Raw genomic sequence first — 25,588 nt, forward strand, 5'->3', positions numbered from 1 at the left:
TGCGCCCATTCTGGCACTTGGCCACTCTCTTCCCATTCCTGTGTAGCGGTGGGATATGGGGTAATGAAGGGTTAATGCCACCTTGCTATTGTCAGGTGACATTAAGCCTAATTAATAATGGAGAGGCGTCAATTATGACACCTATCCATTATTAATCCAATTGTAGTAAAGGGTTAAATAAAACACAAACACATTATTTAAAATTATTTTAATGAAATAAAAGCAATGGTTGTTGGAGTATTTTATTCTACGCCCAATCCAATTACTGAAGACCCTCGTTCTGTAACAAAAAAAACATAATAAACCAACAATATCCTTACCCTCCGCAGATCTGTAACGTCCAACGATGTAAATCCATCTGAAGGGGTTAAAATAATTTGCATCCACGAGCTTTGCTAATGCAATGATGCTCATGGCTGCAAAAACCCCGGAAAATGAAGGTAAAGTAGGTCAATGACCTATATTTACCTTCATTTGCGGTGAGGCGCCCTCTGCTGGTTGTTCCTAAATCGTGGGAACTTTCCTAGAAAGCTCCCAGGCTCGAGTTCATATGAGGACAACCAGCAGAGGGCGCCTCTTATGAACTCGAGCCTGGGAGCTTTCTAATAAAGTTCCCACGATCTAGAAACATCCAGCAGAGGGCGCCTCACCGCAAATGAAGGTAAATATAGGTCATTGACCTACTTTACAAATTTTGCAGATACACACTACTAACATTAGTAGTGTGGAATCTGCAAAAAAAATGGAGAGAAGACATGGTTTACTGTATGTAAACCATGTCTGAAATCATGTCGGGTTTAGGAAGGAGAAAGAAAAGGCCGGTAATTGAATTACCGGCTTTCAAGCTGTATAGCGCTGGAATAAATATTAATATATATACATATGTGTCTCAATGATATATATATATATATATATATATGTATATATATATATATATATATACCTATTCTATGTGTAGACATTAATTCTACCTATTCTATTGTAAGCTGTCAGTGTGATTTTACTGTACACCGCACTGAATTGCCGGCTTTTCTCTCTAACACCGCTGCGTATTTCTCGCAAGTCACACTGCTTGTCCGTGTGTAATCCGTATTTTTCACGCTTCCATAGACTTTCATTGGCGTATTTCTTGCGCAGTACGGTGACAAACGCAGCATGCTGCGATTTTGTACGGCCGTAGAAAGCCGTATAATACTGATCAGTTTAATACGGCAGATAAGAGCAGGGGCATAGAGAATAATTGTGCCGTATGTTTTGCGAGTTTTACGGACGTAGTTTCTGCGCTCTTACGTCCGTAAAACTCGCAAGTGTGACGCCGGCCTTAGAAGGGTCCTCCAGGGTCATCATCTCCAACCAACTAGTTGCTCAATGCAGGATTCACTAAACCAGGGGTGTACAACTGCACAGGTGATAATTTAATCACCAACTCATTATTTGTGTAGGTGATTAAATTATCACCTGTGCAGTACAAGGAAATCCTGAAAACATGACCTGTTCGCAGCCCTCGAGGAATGCAGTTTGACACCCCTGCACTAAACCATGTCTACCCAGCCTCTGTTTGAAAACCTCCATTGAAGGAGAACTCACCACCTTTCGCGGCAGCCTGTTTCACTCATAGATCACCCTCACTGTCAAAAAGTTTTTTCTAATATTTACTCTGTGTCTCCTCCCATGAAGTTTCTTTCCATTGCTTCTCCTGTTTCCATGTGGAAATAAGAATAATGATGATCCCTCTACACTGTGACAGCCCTTCAGATATTTGCAGACAGCTATTAAGTCTCCTCTTAGCCTTCTTTTGTGCAAGCTAAACATTCCTAGATCTTATAACCGCTCTTCGTAGGACATAGTTTGCAGCCCGCTCACCATCCTTCCTGGTAGTTCTTTGAACTTGCTCCAGTTTTCGGTGTCTTTTTTTTTAAAACGTGGTGCCCACATCCGCCAGTGATTTTTCTCCCTTCTCGCCAACGAAAATGCATCTGTGGAGGAATTGTGGAGGAGAGAGCTGTCAGTCAGATTTTTCTTTCCGATGGCTCCCTTCTGTATTTTCTTTTCTCACCTTTATTCTGTCAAGTCCCAGCGAGAACTTGGTCTTCTTTATAGTCTCGCTTGTCGGTTGTGAAAGGCGAGCATCCATGTCTAGATTGCGTGTCGCCATACCTCCTGCCCACTCTCTCTCAATCTTCCGCATACACTTCAGTCTAGACTAGTTGAGCGTGTGCAGCGAGATTGTTAGGTGGTTGTGTTTGGAAAGGGGCGGAATGTGGGCTGTGTGTTTTCTTTCAATGCCTCCTATACAGCGACTCCACGTTCCGGCTGACAGGCGATGTGCTATGGATTACAGATGTTTGGTTTTTCAGTAGCAGTCAGAACTGTACACGACTGTTTGACGCGTTCATTCTGTTTATTTTGAACGTGTTTTCTCCTTTTGGAAAGAACAGCACATAAGGTGTAATTTTCACGCCACGCCTGTTTGATTTTCCTTGGTGGTTTGGTTTCCCCAACAATATAGATATTTTTCTCTGCCGGAGACGTAGTTAAATTCAAGGTATTTTAAGTAAACTAATTACACAAAAAAATAAAATGTTTTATCTCCAAGTTATATTTAGTTTAAAATTTAGTTGTCACAGTAAAGCGGGTGTTCGTCGGGAAATTAATATTTATTGATGTGTTTAAAAATAAAATTCTATAATACTTAACGAATTTACCTGAATCGAGAAAAGTGCCCTGGGGTCCTGGGTTTAAATCCCACCAAGGGACGACCTCTGCGAGGAGTTTGTATGTTCTCCCGGTGTCGGTGTGGGCTTCCTCCGGTTGCCACGCGCCTGAAAGGAAATGTAGATTGTGAGCCCCAGTGGGGACGGAAATGATGTTTGCGGAATATGATGGTGCTATATAAGTAAAATAATCAGAAGAAAATATTAATAAGCAAAATAAACAGTTCTGGGTCCCAGCAGCTTCACTTATGGGTTGGGACGGACACGAGTTTTCTGTGCCATATGTGGAGGGGACTGGCTGGCTCATTTCAGTCGCTCTGCCGACCCCTTTTTCGTACAGCTGGTGTTTTAGACCTACAAGGGGTTCTTGGCTATTAAACTGAGATCGAGTGACGTTTTCTAATTATTATTATTATTTATTGTTATAGCGCCATTTATTCCATGGCGCTTTACATGTGAGGAGGGGTATACATAATGAAAACAAGTACAATAATTTTAAACAATACAAGTCATAACTGGTACAGGAGGAGTGAGTACCCTGCCCGCGAGGGCTCACAATCTACAAATTCTGATGCATTAATGAGGCCGGGTTGATATATTGCTATATTGCGTTTTTGCTCTGGGTGGTTTTTTTTTTTGCATGCAAAATCTGATTCCGGATGAAATGATTTTTTTTTTTTTTTTTGCTTAATTTTGCCGTCAGAACCTTCTGTAATTTCTTAAGATGATTTTAGATCTTTAGGACTTTTTGTACTTTTTGCTGTTTTTAGTTGCTCGTCCAACCTTATAAATCTTTGCACGTAGAAAAATAATTGAAGGGAAAGCTTCAAAGGTTGACGATGCTTGAAAGCTTTTGATGTCGCGTGTCGCCCTCCGGGCGTAAGCTGAAATTTTTCATTTCTACGAATGGATTGTAATTTCCAAAAACTGTATTTGGTTTGTAGCATGACCACCACAATGTAGAATTTTTTTTTTTTTTTTTTTTTTAATTATTATTTTTTTTCCGGGGGGGTTTCCTTGGTCCAATTTACCAAGGCTTGTCTGTCGATGTGGATTTCCAGGGTCTCTACACTACAACTCACTGCAGTAAGTATTTTATTCCAGCCGGGTTTTTGTTGCATTCCTGACCCTAAATAGTACTGTAGGATTTCCTGTATGAGTGTGTGTGGGCTGCCCATCCCCCAGAGGTCAGAGCAGACCCCTATGGTATTGTGTTAAGGACACTTTCTGTACATCCCATTTTTGTGCTGACTAATCTGTGTATTCAGAGGATATCCAGTTCCTTGAAGCCTTTGAGAGCGCAGTTATTCAAAGAATGACCCTAGAGCTGGGAGATTCCTGGCCCCAGGCGTGGAGTGGCATGCGAGGGGTCAGGTGCTCAGGGGGCTTTATTATATGTTCTCTAATTAAGATTTCCAATAATGATAAAACATTTCTGCTGTCGATTGTGGGACAGACAAATGGTCGTACCTCTATGGTCTTCTCTGAATTGCCGTAAATTCCTCGAGTACTTGTGAATAATCTACCCGGATGTGCAGTCAAAAAATCCTCAGCGCTTTACAGGAGCAGCAAACTTCACCGAATCTCATCCATACACTGCAGAACAAGGGCTCTTTCTCCCGTCCCATCTTCACGTATGTTTTTCACCTATAGCACTCGTACCGGTCATTGTCTGTGTCCGTGATTTTTTTTCAGTCTGTGGAAAATCGCATGAGAGATGTCCAATTTTGATTGATCAGAATCTGCAATGCAAGTCAGTGGGTCCGAGCGCAATTCGATCTGTCAGAATGGAGACGGTGGAAAAACTTTTTTCTTTTTTTTTTTATTTCTCCACATACGAGAAAAACAGATGACATTCGGATCTTGCTCCAGTCAAAGTCTGATCAGAATAATCAGTCCGTTTTTTTCGTCGGTGGAAGAATAGGACGTGTGGGGGAAATTTTAAATACCAGCCTGTCCGTTTATGCTGCTGTTTTCATCCTCTTGCAATGCATAGGGTGAAATCCATATTAAATTTCACAGTGGAAAATGTGCGCGTCTAAGGATGTGTTCACACATTGCATGCATAATGTGGAAAATTCTCTCACTGTCCCATTCATCTGAAACATCCCCCATTCAGGCAAATGGAACAGATTTTCAGCAGCAAAAAAAAATCTGCAGCATGTTCATTAACCCAAGGCTATGTTGACACGTTCAGGATTTCTTGCAGAAAATTCGTAAGAAAAACCTGAAATTTTCTGCAAGATATCTGCATGCGTTTTTTGCGCGTTTGTGATGCGTTTTTGGTGCGTTTTTTTTCCGGGCATTTCCCAATGTATTTATGGAAATCCGCAAAAAAAAAAAAAAACGCAAAATTAATGAACATGCTGCGTTTTTTACCACGATGCGTTTTTTTTTCACGGAAAAAAAGACTAGCCACGTAAAATCAGCAACGTGTCCACACAGCCTAATACTTTTTTGCGATAAAAACGCTATAAAACCACAAAAAACAGCATACAATATGCATCCCATCATTTAGAATGAATTCCTCATGTTTTGTGCACATGATGCGTTTTTTTCCGTGAAAAAAACGCATCGCGGTCAAAAACGCAGCATGTTCATTAATTTTGTGGGGTTTTTTTGCGGATTTAAATACATTGGGAAATGTCCGGAAAAAAAACGCATCAAAAACGTGCAAAAAACGCATGCAGATTTCTTGCAGAAAATTTCATGTTTTTCTCAGGAATTTTCTGCAAGAAATCCTGAACGTGTGCTAAAAGTTCCCTAAGGTTTTTCCATCGTTTGATTTTATTACAGGTTTGCTGCACCGATCTCCCTGTTTATTGCAAAAGGTAAATTCTGCACAATGAATCGACACACTGCTGATTTTTTTTATTTTTTACGCAGAATTGTTCTGCAACATGTCATATGTCGTGAGAAGAACAAGAACTCATCCTCTTGGCTAGTACTTCAATACGCCGCTGATTTCTTTAATGCAAATTTGTGCAAAAAAAAAAAACCCCAAAACCCGCAACGTATAAATAACATAGACAAAATCCTTTGGGCTTGTTGACACACAGCGTTTTTTCCTTGCGGAAAAAAATCCGTAATGTTTTACAGCAGCAACAAAACAAATAGGATTTCTAAAACTTCATTCTCCTTGCTTTTTCTGAACCGCAGCATATCTATTCTTTCAGCGCTGTTGAGCTTGTTTTTTTTTTTTTTACCCAATAAAATACTTTAAAAAAAAAAAAAAAATCAAAAACTCATGAAAAAAAACACAGTGTGCATAGCGTTTTCCTGTGATAAAAAGAAAAACGCTGTAAAAAAAATTATTGCTTGACTTTAGGAATAGTCCAAACGAGACGGATTCGCTGCAGTTTTTCTTCAATTTTTTTTAATTTTTGTTCTGAAATCTCGCAGATTATCAGCAGATTTCACATTTTGCCTCGCAGGATAAATCCACAGCATCAATTGTCATGCCGTAAATGTAAAATCCACACTGCAGGTGAATTCGCCGAGTGGATGGTTTCTGCAATGGGTGAATGAGATTTTGTAAGATTTGCGAGAACAAGTTTTGGATCTTTTTGTTTCCAGACACGTCCTGAATTGTGACGCTACTGATAAATCGGTGCTGGTTTTCCAGGCCTGACATCAGATTTTCCTTCCATCTGATTTTTCCATTTAGTTATGGGGAATCATTCCCAGACATGAGATAACATCGTTATAAATACACGGGCAATGTCGGCCAGATTGACAGCTTTGGCTTCTCAAAAGATGCGGTCAGATAAGAATTTGAGGTACGATAATCTTCCCGGCATTAAGTTAGCCAACATTTAATCTTATTTTGGATTGCATCACCACGGCGCAATTCACGTCCACCCGTGTCTGCTGCAATCATCTTATTTTTTATAGTTAAGCCTTATTCACACATCGGTTTTTTTCACGTACATGAAAAATGGACTGCATTTTTTTTTTATCAAACTTTTATAATTTAGTTTGAGTGTCAAAGCTTTTTTCTCATACGTGGAAACAAATAAGAAAAAAAAAATCCTCCACCTTCTTCTTTCTGAGTTTGTGAAAATCGGACTGCACTCAGATGTCATCAGAGAGTTCTTCCCAATTTTTTTTACGGACCCATAGACTTGCTTTGCCAATTGTGATCTGACACTCGTGCCAATATTGGATATGTCTCCATGATTTTGCACAGAGCTCTCGGTCCGAGGAAGAAATCACAGACATGGGAATAACTCCATAGACTGTCATAGGTACAAGTGCTATCCGTGAAGACCACCGATGGCACATACACCAGAATAGCTGTGTGCATTCACATACGAGTGCTTTTCGTATTTTTCACGGATAATACTCAGACCTATGACAGTCTATGGGGCTGCTCACTTCAGATTTTTATCTAGGTCCGAAGGGTCTGTGCAAAATAATACATGGAATACATTAACCTCTAAATGACTGGTTTACTCATTCTTGTTCATTCTTCAATCTTGTTCTCAAATGAATAAAATGAACATACGCCGTTTTTTTTTTTTTTTTTTTGTAATAATAGAGGGGGTTAGTATGAAATATGACAAAATCTCCTGAGTCGGCCTCTGACACTGGTGTCATCCAAGCCTATATATAAGGCCTCGTTCACACGTGTTTGTTTAACCGTGAAAAATGGCACTGGTGTTATCAGTGATAGGTTTATATGTCCATTTTTACCATTGATCTATCATCTGTATTTTTCACGGACGGATAAATAAATAAATTCCAAAGCTTTTCGTATGATTTGCAGTGTTAATCATGGGCGAGCAACGGACGACATCCGTGAGCTCTACGTGTTATTCACAGACCCATAGGCCTCACTTGGCCCTTTTCATCCGCGATACCGAAAAAAAGAAATTGGCATGTCTCTTGAGTTTTGCACGGATACGCGGTCTGTGAAAAACGCAAACGTGTGATGACTGAAGAGCACCCCAGATCATAATGGGTACGTGTTCTATTTGTGAGGAAAACTGTTAAAACACATACGTGAAATCCGGACATGTGAATGAGGCCTAAAGGTACCTTCACACATAACGATATCGTTAATGATATCGTTGCAATGTCACGCTTTTTGTGACGTAGCAACGATCCCGCTAATGATCTCGTTATGTGTGACAGCGGCCAACGATCAGGCCCCTGCTGGGAGATCGTTGGTCGCTGGGGAATGATCAGGACCTTTTTTTGGTCGCTGATCACCCGCTGTCATCGCTGGATCGGTGTGTGTGACACCGATCCAGCGATGTGTTCACTTGTAACCAGGGTAAATATCGGGTTACTAAGCGCAGGGCCGTGCTTAGTAACCCGATATTTACCCTGGTTACCATTGTAAAAGGAAAAAAAAAAAAACACTACATACTCACATTCCGGTGTCTGTCACGTCCCCCACCGTCAGCTTCCCGCACTGACTGTCAGCGCCGGCCGTAAAGCAGAGCACAGCGGTGATGCTTTACGGCCGGCGCTGACACAGTCAGTGCGGGAAGCTGACGGCGGGGGACGTGACAGACATCGGAATGTGAGTATGTAGTGTTTTTTTTTTTTTTAACTTTTACAGTGGTAACCAGGGTAAATATCTGGTTACTCAGCGCGGCCCTGCGCTTAGTAACCCGATGTTTACCCTGGTTACCCGGGGACTTCGGCATCGTTGAAGACAGTTTCAACGATGCCGAAGTCGTTCCCCTGATCGTTGGTCGCTGGAGAGAGCTGTCTGTGTGACAGCTCCCCAGCGACCACACCACGACTTACCAACGATCACGGCCAGGTCGTATCGCTGGTCGTGATCGTTGGTAAGTCGTTTAGTGTAACGGTACCTTAAGATTGCTGTTTGCCGAGTGTGATTAGGTCAGAAGCGAGAAAATCACTGCCAGCGAGGTCTGTGAGTCACTCATCTGCCCTGAAAGAAAAAGGGATCTCTCAGCTTCTGTCAGGAGGCCCCAATATACAGCAGTTGTTTAACCTTTCCCTCCAAAATCAGGGTCCTTGTATAGATTAGAATCTAGACTAGTCTGATTGTTGCTCGTCCACAGTTGGGGGCTCAGATTTAATCTACGTGGCCGGTTCGGAGTTGCTCTGGGACATCATCTTTCTAGTTTTGCTCCGCAGCTGCCCAAAGTATGAATTATTTCCTCCTTGGAATTTCCGTGCTTCCGTTGTTATGCGGTTTGCATGGAGCTCTGCATAGTTTGGCTATTACCGTGAACTGCCGGCTGTGGATGTGGGCGGAAGCGCACACACAGGCCGTATGAGACAACATCTGTAACAGATATTTCATTTCTTCCGTTTTTTTTTTCCCCCCTTACTAATAATCTTGTGTGGTTTCTGTTATGATTGGATGTTTATTGGTGTATGTGACAGTTCAGTGTAAATGTGCCGCGCTGTTTTCTTACCAGGATACTGTTTGTTTCTCAATTTCATGTTATTGTGGTACAATGGGCCGGGAACGTTATTTATTTATTCTTTTTGCGGCGTTCTAAGGAAAAATGTTTTCTCATAGATTACGAAGCCATTGATTATTTTTATTTTCCATAATGTGTTTGTAACATTTGTTTTGCTCACTTATACAGTGCTTTCACAATGGTGCTCAGATGGTGCATTTCATTATGTAGTTTATTATATCTGTAATTGTAAATGTCTTAACTCTGTATAATAGTCTGTCAGATTAGAAGAAAGGTACTTACCTTGTTACCACAAAAACTCCCATGTTTGCGGGAAAAATTCCACATTTTTCTTACAATTTTCCACAGCGTTTTTGGTAACCACTTTTGGCTTTGGCTTAAAAAATTAAATCATGTATGATTTCAGCCCAAACGTGTGTAGGACATCAGTACTGTATTAGTTTGCAGCTCCAATGCCAGCCAAAGTGTTCCCATGGTTACAGGCTATAGAGCAGTGTTCCCCAAGTCCGGTCCTCAAGAGCCACCAACAGGTCATGTTTTTAGTATTTCCTTGGTATTGCACAGGTGTTAATTGCATCACCTGCACAGGCAATAATTCCATCACCTGTGCAATACTAAGGAAATCCTGAAAACATGACCTGTTGGTGGCTCTTGAGGACCGGAGTTGGGGAACACTGCTATAGAGCATGCTTTCCAACTTTCACTGTAGCTGTCAGGTGTTTGATTTGTGACTGTTGTAATTTTTGCTGTTAGCCAGGCCACCCTAGCCCCTTTTATCCAGCAAACCTCCCAGAAATGTGTGATTACGGAGACTTTGTAGTGCTCCTAGTGCTTGAGGAGGTAGGGACTGAAGCATGGAGGGAGAACAGGTGGGGGATGGTTGAGGCGGGCGTCACCGATTCATCCAGGAGTTCTGGAGGTTCCACTTTTTTTTTTCCAGGCCTTGTAAACATCTTGGCGGTCCACATTACTCTGCACTGATGTTCTAGTGCAGAGGACGCTGCTTGCATGAGATCTTGAAAGAGCGGGGAGTCTGCTGTCAGACACAGCCTGTCAGACACAGCCAGACTCCCCATAGGGCAGGCAGAGATGTTTTATTACCATCTTTGCTTTTTTGATTGCTGAACAACCGCTGTGCTGTGTATTTAGTTTAGGAAGTGCCATGCAAGATGTGACCTAGCCATTCCTTTAAAGGACTTTAATGAGTTAATTCCAGGCTGACATCCCCTTTAAGATGGCCTCAATCTGAAGATGTGGCTCTGTAAGTACGGTATGTGAAGATTTTGAAGATAAATTTACGGCCCACTGACAAAAGCATTGCTTGGTGCCCAGCTCAGTCGTCATTCGTTCGGTTTCCCTCTGTGATTGAATCAGAATCTTCTAATATGGTGATAAAATCTGTAAACTCTATTCCTACCGTTTTTTTTTTCTCAAAGCAATTCCTGGCAAAAGGGTAATTGCCGTTACCCATCTTCAAATTAAGAACAGACTGTTAAATATACAAGTTGTGGAGCGTTTAATTAGTGAGAAATGTTCATTATTCACAGTTCGATTTAATTGGTTTCTTTGTTGAAGCGCAGACTCGGAGGCAGTGGAGGAAGCCATAGAGGAACAGCCCCTCATTTTTTTCTTTTCCAGGGGGAGAACAAGTTTTAAGCGACAATTTTTTTTCTTCTGTTTCCTACTATTCCTAGTTTGTTTCCAAAAACACATGTCCATCACTCCGTATATAAACTTTTTTTTTTCTTTCTTTCTACGTTTCTAATGCAATATTTCTAATTGGGGAAAGGGGAAAGCTGTCACGGATAGGATAAACTGCAAGATAAAAAAAAAACCTAAAAATATAGCTTTTAGTAAAAAAAAAAAAAAGTTGTTGTATTCCTGATTTTTTTGCCCATAACATCTGGACATTGATTTATATTTTATCAGAGTCACAGAACAACATTATCCTACAAGTCTTTGAGTCCGTGAAAATCTACTATATAATTGTCTAAGGGTCACTTCCGTCTGTCCTTCTGTCTGTCACGGTTATTCATTCGCTGATTGGTCTCGCCAGCTGCCTGTCATGGCTGCCACGACCAATCAGCGACGGGCACAGTCCGGAAGAAAATGGCCGCTCCTTACTCCCCGCAGTCAGTGCCTGTCGCCCGCATACTCCCCTCCGGTCACCGCTAACACAGGGTTAATGCCGGCGGTAACGGACCGCGTTATGCCTCAGGTAACGCACTCCGTTACCGCCGCTATTAACCCTGTGTGTCCCCAACTTTTTACTATTGACGCTGCCTATGCGGCATTAATAGTAAAAAATGTAATGTTAAAAATAATAATAAAAAAAAACCCTTCTATACTCACCCTCTGTAGTCGCTCGTGCCGGCCGCCATCTTCCGTTGCAGGTTCCGGTGGCAAAGATGGTATGGGAGAAGGACCTGCCATGACGTCACGGTCATGTGTTCGCGACATCATCACAGGCCCTGCGCTCATACCAACCCTGGGACCGGAAGCTGCCGTGGACTACAAGGGGCCCTCAGAAAGGTGAGTATATGTTTATTTTTTAAACTGTGACAAACCTGGCTGGGCAATATACTACGTGGCTGTGCAATATACTACGTGACTGGCCAATATACTACGTGGCTCTGTGCTGTATACTACGTGACTGGGCAATATACTACATGTCTGGCCAATATACTACGTGGCTCTGTGCTGTATACTACGTCGCTGTGCAATATACTGCGTGGCTCTGTGCTGTATACTACGTCACTGGGCAATATACTGCGTGGCTGGGCAATATACTATGTGGCTCTGTGCTGTATACTACGTCACTGGGCAATATACAACGTCACTGGGCAATATACTATGTGGCTCTGTGCTGTATACTACGTCACTGGGCAGTATACTACGTGGCTGCGCAATATACTACGTCACTAGGCAATATACTACGTGGCTCTGTGCTGTATACTACGTCACTGGGCAATATACTACGTGGCTGCGCAATATACTACGTCATTGGGCAATATACTACGTCACTGGGCAATATACTACGTGGCTGGGCAATATACTACGTCGCTGGGCAATATACTACGTGGCTGGCCAATATACTATGTGACTGGGCAATATACTATGTGGCTGGGCAATATACTACGTGGACATGCATATTCTAGAATACCCGATGCGTTAGAATCGGGCCACCATCTAGTCACAGATATAATCAGAACCAAAACACTGATGAAACTGAGCGTCTTTTGCATTACCAGAAAAATCTCTGTGATATGAATGGCTTCAGTGTAAGACCTGCAAAAAGAGGAAAAGTGCATTGGAGGGTCTTGTGCTTTTGTGTGCCGTTCTGATAAATGGGACTCGACACATGTACCCAGTTTTGGAAATTCTGTATTTTTTTTGTGGGTTCTTTAGAAATCTTTTTCTCTTTATCAACCTTTACCAGTCCTTGGTGGTACTGAGTAAAAAATTGCTTGCTCTAAATCATGGCTTTCTGGTTTTTTTTTCTTTGAGTTGCTATGAAAAATCTTTGGGTGTTCTGTGGGAGTATCTTTAACACTTTGTAAAACCTCTTGGGTTCCTCGGTTACTTTTAACTGAAGTATCTAAGGGGTTAAGCAGCTGGCATCCTATTTATTTGAGCACTAGGGTGTTTTCTATATTATACAGCCGGCATATCCAAGTGATTGGGTTGACAGAACCAGGGCTGTGGAGTCGGTGAACCAAACCTCTGACTCCAACTCTGACTCCGACCACCAAAATGGGCTCCGACTCCACGACTCCGAATCCACAGCCCTGCCAGGTCTGTGGAGTCAGTAAGCCAAACCTCCGACTCCACCACAATGGGCTCCGACTCCACAGCCCTGGACAGAACTCCGGTGCCCACACCATAACTGTGCTGCAATGGTACTTGGGTAGTAGGAGCGACCAACCCAACACAAAATACTAATAATTTGTTGAAGGGCAAGCCCTCGACTCTTCATTCACTATCAGTGTGAGAAAGTATAAAATTTCCTTTTATCAATTACTTTCGATGTCCCCATTTTCTCCGCTAAGTGTCGGGCATCGATTAAGGTGAGTTCTCCAGATGTCTGCGACCTGAAAAACCCATGACAGAACGTTTTGGGCTTGTGTAAACCACCGGGTTAGGTGCTGGAACAGCAGATGCTTTGTGGCTTGTCTCGTTTTTCACAAAGGCTTATTTTAGAATAAATCATTTGAATATATGAACCTTTTTTCCTCCGGTCCTAACAAAGAAGGGATTTTCCCAGTTCCTCGTTGCTTTGTGTCTGCCAGAGTTCAGCCTCCCCAGATACGATGTCTACCTGAGATCTAGAAACTAGATTGTCCTGCGCACAATGTCAAACTCGCCTTCTACACTACCTTTTTTTTTTTTTCGTGTTCAGTGACAAAGTAAATTGTTCATAGTAATGTGTCAAGAAGGCGGCAATGTACATTTTTGCATTTGGAGCCGCCAAAATTGTTCAGATTGTTAGGTCCAGGCGTCACTGATGCCGCAGAGTAATGTCATCCAAACCCATCCATATTACGACTTGTCCCAATTAATCCTCGGCACGCTTGCTATGTATTTTTCAGAGGAGCAAAGTCCATACTGTGTTCATACCCTCTCTGGCAGCAGATTATCTGCCTCCGTAATACATTTTCCCCATTATCCGCCATCAGGGAGGAGTTAGGGCACCACAATACACATCAGGCAAGTTGAGCAACCTTTCACTGTCTGACTAGTAGGGTAGTACATTTGTTGAGATGCTATGTCCCTTTTAAAGAGTATTTGTCACCATGGTAAACTGGATAGTTTTTGCTTTTAATTTATTCCCGCTGCTCCCCAGAGTGTTCTTTTTTTTTCTCCTAAAATCCACCATATGGTTCCAGAGATATGGGCCTTTTTATTTAGTGGTGATTTTTTTATTCTCATTTTCCAAAGGGGCGCGGTTCACAGAGTAATGATGCAAAGCAGCCTAAGACACGCTCCCTTAAAAAATGACCGTAAAAATTAGCACTGAATTAAAAAGACCATAGAAAAACGAAAAGCAGGATACTCAGCGGAGCAGCGGGAATAGAGTAAAGGTACCTTCACACTGAGCGACGCTGCAGCGATACCGACAACGATGCCAATCGCTGCAGCGTCGCTGTTTGGTCGCTGGAGAGCTGTCACACAGACAGCTCTCCAGCGACCAACGATGCCGGTAACCAGGGTAAACATCGGGTTACTAAGCGCAGGGCCGCGCTTAGTAACCCGATGTTTACCCTGGTTACCATCGTAAAAGTAAAAAAAACAAACACTACATACTTACCTTCCGCTGTCTGTCCCCGGCGCTCAGCTTCTCTGCACTGACTGTGAGCACAGCGGCCGGAAAGCAGAGCGGTGACGTCACCGCTCTGCTTTCCGGCTGGCCGACGCTCACAGTGCAGAGAAGCACAGCGCCGAGGACAGACAGCGGAAGGTAAGTATGTAGTGTTTTTTTTTTTTTTTTTTACTTTTACGATGGTAACCAGGGTAAACATCGGGTTACTAAGCGCGGCCCTGCGCTTAGTAACCCAATGTTTACCCTGGTTACCAGTGAAGACATCGCTGAATCGGCGTCACACACGCCGATCCAGCGATGTCTGCAGGGAGTCCAGCGACGAAATAAAGTTCTGGACTTTCTGCAGCGACCAACGACATCACAGCAGGATCCTGATCGCTGCTGCGTGTCAAACTGAACGATATCACTATCCAGGACGCTGCAACGTCATGGATCGCTAGCGATATCGTTCAGTGTGAAGGTACCTTAAGAGCTAAACCCATACACTTTTCACCTGGTGACAGGTCCACTTTAAAGGGGTTGTCCACTACTAGGACCCCTTCTCATACCCGACGACGGGCCACGATAAAATGAAAAAGCTTATACTCGCCGCTGTCAACACTCGCTCTCCCCAGGGCTCTCATGTGTTTGTATGACCCCGGTGCCCAATCAGCGCTGTCATCACTGGCCCCGCCAGCCCTGCCTTCGGACAAATTGAACATGAAGGGGAAGTCAGAGGTCAACTGCAGTCCTGACTTTCATGTTCAGTTTGTCCGAAGGCGGTGACGCCAATTCTGATTGGCCACCGGGCACCGTGTGCCACAACACGGCACGGGAGCCACGGGGAGAGCGAGTGCCGACACTGCGGGAACGACACCGGAGGGGAGTATAGACTTTATTATATTAGCTTGGCCAAGCGAGGGATATGACCAGGGGATGTCCTGGTAACGGATAACTTCTTTAATTCCGATTAAGAGGGCATACTCTGATGATTATTAAACATATTCTGGTTTGTCTCGCACTTGTTTCTTTACTCCCTGTTTCTATATGTCTTCCTTCGTGTTTTTTGCTGCCTTCAGTCTGAATCTACAATGTGCACATTCCAATAAGAATGAGCAAAACAATTGCAGGAACAGACGAGTACAAACTATTTAACCAGTACTGTGTATACCGTAAAATTATTTATGGCTCTTGGAGAAATAGGAGGTAAAAAATAATAAATTTGCACAGACCTCAAAGGGTTATAGGTGCTACATAATGTGGGCAGATGTGTTGGCCTATTTACCATGTCCTGGAGATCCTAATCAATGGGGGGTGGTCCCTTTAAACAACCCTCAATATCTTCTTGCAGCCCGAGGCAGTGATGTGCCTGTGTGAGGCAATGCTGGCATGGACTATGACGTGATCCTGTGCAATATATAGGAAGTTGGCACACACCATTTAATCACAGATCAGTCATTTTGGTCTCGAAGATTCATTGTACAGTATGGCCGCCACCCCGTGCCTCTGTATTGCAGGAATTTTCCAGTTTACGGTGACTTATCCTCAGTGTGATGCCATTTGTGATCTTTACTTTTAACCTATTTATTCACTTTCCAGAGTTTGTTTTTCACTGCACTTTTGAGATGACGCATAATTTCTCTGTCTGGAGTTACATCCGAAACAAAGCTCCAACTTCTGGAAAATGGTGGCAATCTGACGGTATAAAAGCTTGTCTCAATCACCCACGGAAACCAGTGCATTTTCATTTATTGACCAGCGGTATATATGGGTCAATAAGTGTCAGCTCGCGTCATCCGCAGTGGTCCCCTGAATCGGAGATTGCTGAACGAGTGTCATAAATCTCGCTGTGGAGCACAGTAGTCCTTTTGTTATATCCGTGTGGAAAAAAAAGATACCAGATAATTGTAATATGGCATGACAAATTTCCTGCATCCTGTCATCTCTTTATCTTTTTATTCATGGGAATACGCAGTGCCTTTAACCCGTGAATCATTGGATAATTCTCTTGTGTATGTTATGTATATGTGTATACGTATGTCTGATAGATAGATATATTTATATATATTTTTTTCCTTTGAATCAGGAGAAGTGGTAAAATAAATAAGCAAAACCTTCTACTCGCCTGGTATATTACCCACTGTTCCAGTGGTGACATGACCACTGCAGTCAATCGCTGATGATTGATTAGTACATCATCACTGCAGGGAATCTAAAAATGAGTGACCGGACCACGGGTTTATTAGAACTTGTCAAATCTCTCATCTCTAGCTAAGATTGGGTTCACATTGGCGTTCAGACTTCTGTATTTCTGTTGCCCAAAGGCACATTGAGACATCCAGTCAAAACAGTCCAAGATGGCACCACAATGCACGGACGGCCGCATTTTTGCTGGCCCGAGCTGTCACACTCAGGTTGGGAGGCCCGTGGCCAGACCGTGCATTGGGGGTTCGATCTAGGAATGTACCCATATAGGAGCTGAAAGTTGGAACTTGTAAAGGAAATGCAGCTCCAATCAGACAGTGGTCGGACCCCCCACAGATCAATTAGTTACCACTTAATCTTATAGATAGATGGTCATTTGTAAACATGGGAAATTGTTATTAAACCATTATATTATATTTTTTTTATGTCCAGGTGGTGGATGTGAACATCTGTCGATGAATGATCATTTCAGCCATGATGGCCGACCAGCCTCCTCCGTTGGAAGCTACGCCCTTAATGAATGAAGTTTCGCTTGTACCTCACATGGTGAATGGTGACAGCACGCAACAGGTGAACTTGTTTTATTCGGTTTATTACCTTTCTGCAATTTGACCTTTTAGTTTGTGTTTAGTGCGAAGGTTGGGGTTGGAGATACCTGAGGTTCTGAATAATTTTGCAGATGTTTTGTGCTTCCTTTGGGCATATTTCATACGATAATGTACTAGTCAGAGGTTGGAGTCCCCACCTGAGATCATGGCATCAAGTGAGACCCTCACAGCCCAGCACCAGAGACGTCACAGGCTGTTCTAATGATTGGCTCCATTATCAAAATAGCAAACGGATTTAGAATTTTTGTCACAAGAATACAGGCCACTATGGGGAGAGTGATACTCATTGGAGTATCCTTGGAAGACCCCCTTTAATCTATTTGGTATGGGCAGCTAATCGGCCTTCCAACAATTCACCAATTTGAGTCAGAATGGAGGGATATGATGGTGTTTGTAGGAGGAGATGCTCACGTGGATCTAATGACCTGCATTTTATTGGTTGAGAAAATGAATTAAATTCTCCCACTTTATTACATGTATTATTATACCGACAGTCCAGTGGGAACGCATTGTACAGCTCCAGCTGAGGTCTGCCACGGCTTGTGAAGTGGTATCGCTTCCTTCCACTTCACTAGTCAGTGACATTCTATTTTTCTCATAATCGTTGACGCCCAACCGTCCGCAGGTTTCACAAGTGCAGCATTATTCTTAGAAATCCTCTGAGTGTATGAGAGCGAGAAACTGTTCACATGTCAGGTCCTGTCATGTGCATGCACATATATCACGTGACCACCTGCTCATCTAAGACACCTGGGGAGTGGAATCTATTTGCCCGGTCTGTGCCGTTCGCCCGGTCTGTGCCGTTCGCCCGGTCTGTGCCGTTCGGCCGGTCTAGTCTGTGCCGTTCGGCCGGTCTAGTCTGTGCCGTTCGGCCGGTCTAGTCTGTGCCGTTCGGCCGGTCTAGTCTGTGCAGTTCGACCGGTCTAGTCTGTGCAGTTCGACCGGTCTAGTCTGTGCCATCTTGCCAAACTACTCACCCCCTTGGCATCTCACCGTATTTTGCTACCTCACAACCTAGAATTTCACTGTTTTCTTGAGGGTTTGCATCACTTCACGTAAGGAACATGCCATTACAACTGTGAACATTTTGTTTCCTTTTTATTGTGATGCAAACAACAATATAGAAAAACCCTGAAAACTTCAGTGTGCATAACTGTCTCCCACCCCCCCCCCCCAAAAGTCAGTACTTTGTACTGCCTCCTTTTGCAGCAATTACGGCTGCAAGTCACTGTGGATAAGTCTCTATAAGCTTTCCACATCTTGCCAGTGGGATTTTGTACAATCCTCAAGCAAAAGTGCTCCTTCAAGTTAGTTGGTTTCCTCTTGTGAACAGCAATCATTAAGTCTGACTACAGATTCTTAATTGGATTAAGGTCTGGTCTTTGAATAGGCCACGCCAAAACATTTACACTTTTCCCCTTAAACCACTCGAGTGTTGCTTTAGCAGTCTGCCTTGGGTCATTGTTTTGTTGGAAGGTGAACCTCCGTCCCAGTCTCAAATCACTGACAGACTGAAACAGGTGTTGCTCAAGAATATCCTTGTATTCCGCACAATCCATCTTTCCCTCAATTTGGACTATTTTTCCCTCACCCTGCTGCCGAAAACATCCCCACAGCATGATGCTGCCATCAACATGTTTCACTGTAGGGATGGTGTTCTTGGGGCGATGAGCTCTGTTGGTTTGGTGACAGACATAGTGTTTACCTTGTTGGCCAAAAAGTAAAATTTTGCTCTCATCTGGCCACAGCACCTTTCTCCATACATTTGAGGAGTCTCCCACATGACTTTTGACAAACACAAAACAAGCATTACAATTTGTGTGTAAGTAAAGGCTTTTTCTGTCCACTCTTCCATGAAGGCCACTTCTGTGGAGTGTATGGCTTAAGCCCCCGTCACACACAGCGAGATCGCTAGCGAGATCGCTGCTGAGTCACAAGTTTTGTGACGCAACAGCGATCTCAGTAGCGATCTCGCTATGTGTGACACGTAGCAGCGATCAGGCCCCTGCTGTGAGATCGCTGGTCGTGTCGGAATGGCCTGGGCCATTTTTTGATCGTTGAGGTCCCGCTGGGTAGCACACATCGCTGTGTTTGACACCTTACCAACGACCTCGCTGACAGGACGTCCCATTGAATCGTCATGAAATAGGATCGTTGTACAGGTCGCTACAGGTCGCTACAGTTCGCCGCATCGCTGCTGCGTCGTTGGTGAGATCTCACTGTTTGACATCTCACCAGCGATCACATAGCGACGCTTGAGCGATCCCTGACAGGTCGTATCGTTGTCGGAATCGCTCAAGCGTCGCTATGTGTGACGGGGCCTTTATTGTGGCCGTATGTACAGATACTCCAATCTCTGTTTGGGAACTCTGCAGCTCCTTCAGGGTTGCTTTTGTTCTCTGTGCCACTCTGATTAATGCCCTCCTTGCCTGGGCTGAGCGATTTGGTGGGTGGCCCTCTCGTGGCAGGTTTGTTGTGGTACCATGTACTTTCCATTTGATGATAATGGATCTGTTGGTGCTCCAGGGGATCATCAGACATTAGCCCTACCCTGACTTGTCCTTATCAACAATTTTGACCTGCCAAAGTAACATGTGATAGGCGTTGATACCATGATGGTTCTATGAAGTGGTGTACACGAGACTTGCATAGACCTGACTCTTCGGCCACGTTCACACTAGCAGTATTTGGTCAGTATTTTACATCAGTATTTGTAAGCCAAAACTAGGAGTGGGTGAACAATGCAGAAGTGGTAGCGAGTTCCTATTATACTTTTATGCTGACTGTTCCACTCCTGGTGGTTTTGGATTACAAATACTGAGGTAAAAAATTTGCCAAATACTCAACATGAGCACATGGCCTAAGGGTTCTGTGCTCACGTTGTGGTTTTGTCACATTTTTTTCTACTCCGATTTGTCACAAAACCTGAAGGATTTCGTAGTACCAGCAAAGTGAATGAGATTCCTGAAGTCTCATGCACACATTGCTTACTTTTTCTTTGCAGAGTTAAATCTGCAGCATGTTTAGTTTTTTGGCCACTTTCCTACATTGAGCATTTTGTCAGTTTTTTACTTCAATATTTGTAAGCCAAAATGAGAAGTGGAACAAGTCGCACATCAGCACTGTGATAACTTGGGATTCTAATTCTCTTTGCTGGCATCAGGAAACCCTGTAGGTTTTGTGACAAATCTGCACTGAAAAAATGCAGCAAAATTTCCTGTGCACTCAGACTAGGCTATCTTCACACGTTGTGTTTTTGCTGCGTTTTTTATGCAAACTTTACTCTGTGTATTACAGTACCAGCAAAAGGTATGAGATTTTAAAAAAAACTTATGCACGCACATTTTTTTTTCCCCTGACTGAATTTGGACACTGCTGCGTTTTTGCAAACTGCAGCATGTCACTTCTGTGTTTTTGGTTTTTTTTTTTATTTTTTTTTTTGCAAAAAAAAAAAAAAAAGGTATCAGGTTTTGCTGCATTTTTGGTGCAAAAACCTCGTGAAGTTGCAGCATGGTTTTTTTTTTAATTCACTAAACTTTATCTGCATGCACAAGAGACAAAATGTGCCTGATTTTTGTAACCAGCTTTTTTTACTGCCAAGAGAGCAGGTTTTGCCTGCAGAAAAAAAATGCAACGTGTGAACATAGTCTAATAGTTCTGGATTATTAGTTTTGGTCATAAAACCAGGAAGAAGATGGCTCAATAGAAAAATTTTTTATTTTAAACATATAGTTTACTGTATGTTGAATCTGTGTCTGTGGGTTCTGATTCTGGGGGATGCAGGTGGAAATTAAAATGTACTACTCTTTATAGACAAAGTACTTGCTGCGTTCAGCAGTGGTTTGATGGCTTTCCTTCCGATGCTTTTGCAACTAAATCCCTGAAAAATGGGTATTCTGAAATGCCCCTTGTGAGACATTCGTTCTTTTTATGCTTTATATTCGTAATTTCTTGCCCTCCTATGAAAAGACAGAGGCCCAATATGGAGTGAATGGCTGGTCAGGGGCACGTCGGAATCCATTTCTTTTTTTTTTTTTCCAGGGATTCAGGCAGAAGCCATTAAACCAGAACAGAGCGCGGTGTTTTTTTTTTTGTTGTTGTGCTGTTTTGCACTTTGTAGTAGAAGATGGCACCATTGGTGTGTTGGGTGTTTTTACCTCCTTCTCTGTGTTCCCTGTGGAGGGTGAAGATACTGGCGTAAGACACCTCCAGAGGCGAGTCAGACTGACCAGCATCTTAATCGTGCAGCTCTATACAAGTATACAAAGCCATCCATGGACCAGAACTGCACGGCTAACTACAGACCTGTCTCTAACCTTTTCTTCATCTCTAAACTCCTGGAACGCTTGGTCCATTCCCGTCTAATCTGCTATCTCTCGGATAATGCTCTTTTCGACCCCTTACAATCTGGTTTCCGCTCTTTACACTCCACTGAAACTGCCCTCACTAAAGTCTCTAATGATCTAATAACAGCTAAATCCAAAGGTCATTGCTCTCTGCTCATTCTCCCGGATCTCTCTGCCGCATTTGACACTGTGGATCACCAGCTCCTTCTCACTATGCTCCACTCCATAGGCCTCAAGGACACAGCCCTATCCTGGTTCTCCTCCTACCTCTCTGACCGCCCCTTCACTGTATCTTTTGCCGGCTCCTCTTCCTCTCCTCGTCCCCTTACTATCGGGGTTCCGCAGGGCTCCGTCCTAGGCCCCCTCCTCTTCTCTCTATACACTGCCCCTATTGGACAAACAATCAGCAGATTTGGGTTCCAGTATCATCTCTATGCTGACGACACCCAATTATACACTTCTTCCCCCGACATCACCCCTACCCTAATTCAAAATACCAAGGATTGTCTGTCTGCTGTCTCTAACATCATGTCCACCCTCTATCTGAAACTAAATCTCTCCAAAACTGAACTACGTGTTTCTCTCTTCTACTAACCTCACTCTACCCAACATCGAAATTACCCTGGAGGGTTCTACCATAACTCCCAAACAGCATGCCCGCTTTCTTGGGGGTCACATTCGACACCGAACTTTCCTTTACTCCCCATATCCGATCACTCACTCGCTCTTGTCACCTGCATCTTTAAAACATCTCCAGAATCCGACCTTTTCTCACCTTTGAAACTGCTAAGACTCTTACTGTCGGTCTTATTCATTCTCGTCTGGACAACTGCAACTCTCTTCTGATCAGTCTCCCTGTTACCAAACTTTCTCCTCTCCAATCCATCTTGAATGCGGCAGCCAGAGTCATATTTCTGTCCAGCCGCTTCACCGATGCCTCCATCTTGTGCCAGTCATTACACTGGCTACCCATTCGCTACAGGGTATAAACTCATCTCTCTCACCCATAAAGCTCTCCACAGTTCTGCACCGCCTTATATCTCCTCTCTCATCTCTGTCTATCGCCCTACACGTGCCCTCCTTTCTACAAATGACCTAAGACTAACATCCCCTGTAATGCGAACCTCGCACCTCCGTCTCCAAGACTTCTCTCGTGCTGCGCCAGCTCTCTGGAATGCACTTCCCCAGACGATCAGACTGATACCTATCACTGACCTGTTCAAGCGCGCTTTGAAAACCCATCTCTTCAAACAAGCCTACCACATCAACTACTCAGTAAACTAACTTTGCCCTGTTCCCTCCTTCCAAATATTATTCTGAATCTGCACCGTACTATTCATCTGTCCCCACACCCTCCATGCACACGATAACTGCACTTGATACTTGACTATTGCACTTAAACACACGGGCTGATGACCGGATCATGCAGCTTTATATGAAAATCCCTATTTATTATAATTGCCAGACCTGAAATAACGATCATTTCTCACCTATTGTGTCCCCCCATTTCCTTGTAGATTGTAAGCTTGCGAGCAGGGACCTCACCCCTAATGTCACTGTTTAAATTGTCTTAACTTGTACTGAATTTATTGTCTGTACATTTCCCCGCTTAATTGTAAAGTGCTGCGGAATATGTTGGCGCTATATAAATAAAAATGATTATTATTTATCATTAAGTAGCCATTTCTGGGATTCCGGTTTACAGGTTACTATTGATATGACTGTTCAAACCAAGCACAAGCGCTGGGAGCACCCTCGCTGTGGCCGAGCAGTTTAGTCTACCTACCCACATATTTGTTTTCCATCTGTGACACCCACCTGTTCCTTGATGTCCAGCTTTGGCTTTACGGAAGCCAGACAGATGGAAAACAAGTAAATGGGAAGGTGCACTGTGCTTGGTTTGAGCAGTCATTTTGTGCTGACAGACTATATACGACTTGATGGTGATGTTATTTTGTCCTCAGTAGGTTGACAGATGCCAGGTAAATTATCGCACCAATGAAGCATTTGATTAGCCCCCCCCCCCCCCCCCTTAGCATTATTCGCAGTACCACTTTAAGACGCTATTCCCTTTCGCACTAATAGGGAATGATGTCTGAGGACTCGCCGCTCTCATTGGCTCCCTCGTTATTTTCCATGACTTCACACCACTAATTACATGTGGGAAGCGGCAGCCAGGAACAATGCCATAAATCTAGCAGTAACATTATTGAAATTTATAGCTCGCCTCCGACTCTCGATTTCTTTTTTTTTTTTTCTATCAAAATTTTTTTTTTTTTTTTTTTTTTTGGAGTAAAAAACTGTTGATTGTACGAACGAGTCTGAAATGAATAAACTCGCATTGGCAGGTCGAATGGACAAATTGCTTCTCTGCAACTGTGAAACAGATGTTTTCTTGTTTTTAAAGCCTCCAGTTGCGCAAGAAGTACGGCTGAAATAAGCTTCTAATTGTTTAGCATTTCTCTGAAATACCCGCCTGTGACAGACGGGCCGCACTCAGAAGCCAGCAGCTGCTAGAAACTAGAAATATGTCTTTTTTTTTGTTGTTTTGTTTTTATGGAAAGGATGAGTCGTCCATCTTTTCTGCATGGTGAGGCCTCCAGGATGCCAGGACTTATCTCACCTTGTATTGGAGAGCACAGGCGTGCAGGCGTGAAGGGCTGGTGTTATCCCAGAATTTGGACCTTTTGAGTCGTTCTCCATGGGTCTTGAGGCCTCCTGCCCCCTGACCGTCTGGCTAGGCCCACTGTAATGATCTGCAGGTGCAGCTAGCTGTGCTTCCTCCCATCTGGTAGATGCACTTATTTACTTTGAAAGTTCAAGCTCTATCCTCCGGGTATCAACCATCCGCGGCTCAAAACTTACATCTGTGTGCGCTGAGCTTCTGGCGGAGAGTAAAGCATGAGCTGGTTCTTAGAGGAACACTTTGGGCAAGCCGATACATTGGTGGCAACCTTCAGATGTCCATGCATGGACCACGATGTACGATCTGATCTAGGGTCTCAAAAGTTTTGTGTGTGACAATGAGGTTGGTGAATTAGTGTTGGGAGACCCATGTTCAATCCGTGCATCATAGTCCATACTTCACCAATGTCTAAATGCAGCCGTGAAGAGTGTATCCCATTTCTTAAATTTAGGACATTTTCTTAGTATAGACCACTAATTCATTTATGGGGTTCAAACTTTTCACACCCCCTTACCATTCGGCTCGTGCCTTCACTTTCTTGCATGCATCATGGTTGTCTTAGGCTACTTTCACACTAGCGTCGGAATCTCCCTGTCGCAATGCGTCGGGCAGAGATTCCGACGCTAGCGTTAAACGCACTGCACAACGGAGGCAGCGGATGCATTTCTCCGGCGCATCCGCTGCCCCATTGTGAGGTGCGGGGATGTGGGGGCGGAGTTCCGGCCGCGCATGCGCGGTCGGAAAAAGCGGTCCGTCAGGAGCAAAAAACATTACATTTAGCATTTTTTCCCCGACGGTCCGCCAAAGCACGACGCATCCGTCGCACGATGGATGCGACGTGTGGGAATCCGTCGCAATGCGTCGTCAATACAAGTCTATGGGGAAAAAACGCATCCTGCAAGCACTTTTGCAGGATGCGTTTTTTCTGCAAAACGACGCATTGTGTGAAAGTAGCCTTAGCTGCCTTGGGGCAATACTTGGCATCGCTGCCTCGAAAAACGTACAGCACTAGCCTTCAGACTTAACACATTGCTGCTGCCCCCGTTAAATGATTGCCCGGGGTGCCTGCGGTTAGTCAGACTTCCAGCTATAGAATCCTCGTTGGTTAGACACAATTCAAGCACCTGTAAAACACACAATAAATTTGGCGCACTCGTGTACGTTACTTTTTGTAATTACTTTATTTTACTGCTGGCACATTCTACTTTACAGGAGCCTACTATAGTGCCCTAGGGGGCGGAGTATAATCATTATGTTTTGGGCGTGGCCTTATTTTCTGGTTCATGGCCCGCCCCCTCGGTTCCTGTGGAGTTAGATTAA

The 25,588-nt window shown here is 43.6% G+C and overlaps 1 protein-coding gene across 3 annotated transcripts in view; it reads left to right on the top strand.

Moving 5' to 3' along the window:
• LOC138661914 (fibronectin type-III domain-containing protein 3A-like) overlaps positions 1-25,588 on the top strand; it is a 102,535-nt gene that overhangs the window by 39,568 nt on the left and 37,379 nt on the right. For all 3 annotated transcript variants that reach the window (XM_069746892.1, XM_069746891.1, XM_069746894.1), the window contains exon 2: positions 17,061-17,198. In XM_069746892.1, coding sequence (XP_069602993.1) covers positions 17,088-17,198 — 111 coding nt within the window. In that variant the 5' untranslated portion in view covers positions 17,061-17,087. The remainder of the gene's footprint in view (positions 1-17,060; positions 17,199-25,588) is intronic.

This window comes from Ranitomeya imitator, chromosome 2, assembly GCF_032444005.1.
Source record: "Ranitomeya imitator isolate aRanImi1 chromosome 2, aRanImi1.pri, whole genome shotgun sequence".
Classification (NCBI taxonomy): domain Eukaryota; kingdom Metazoa; phylum Chordata; class Amphibia; order Anura; family Dendrobatidae; genus Ranitomeya; species Ranitomeya imitator.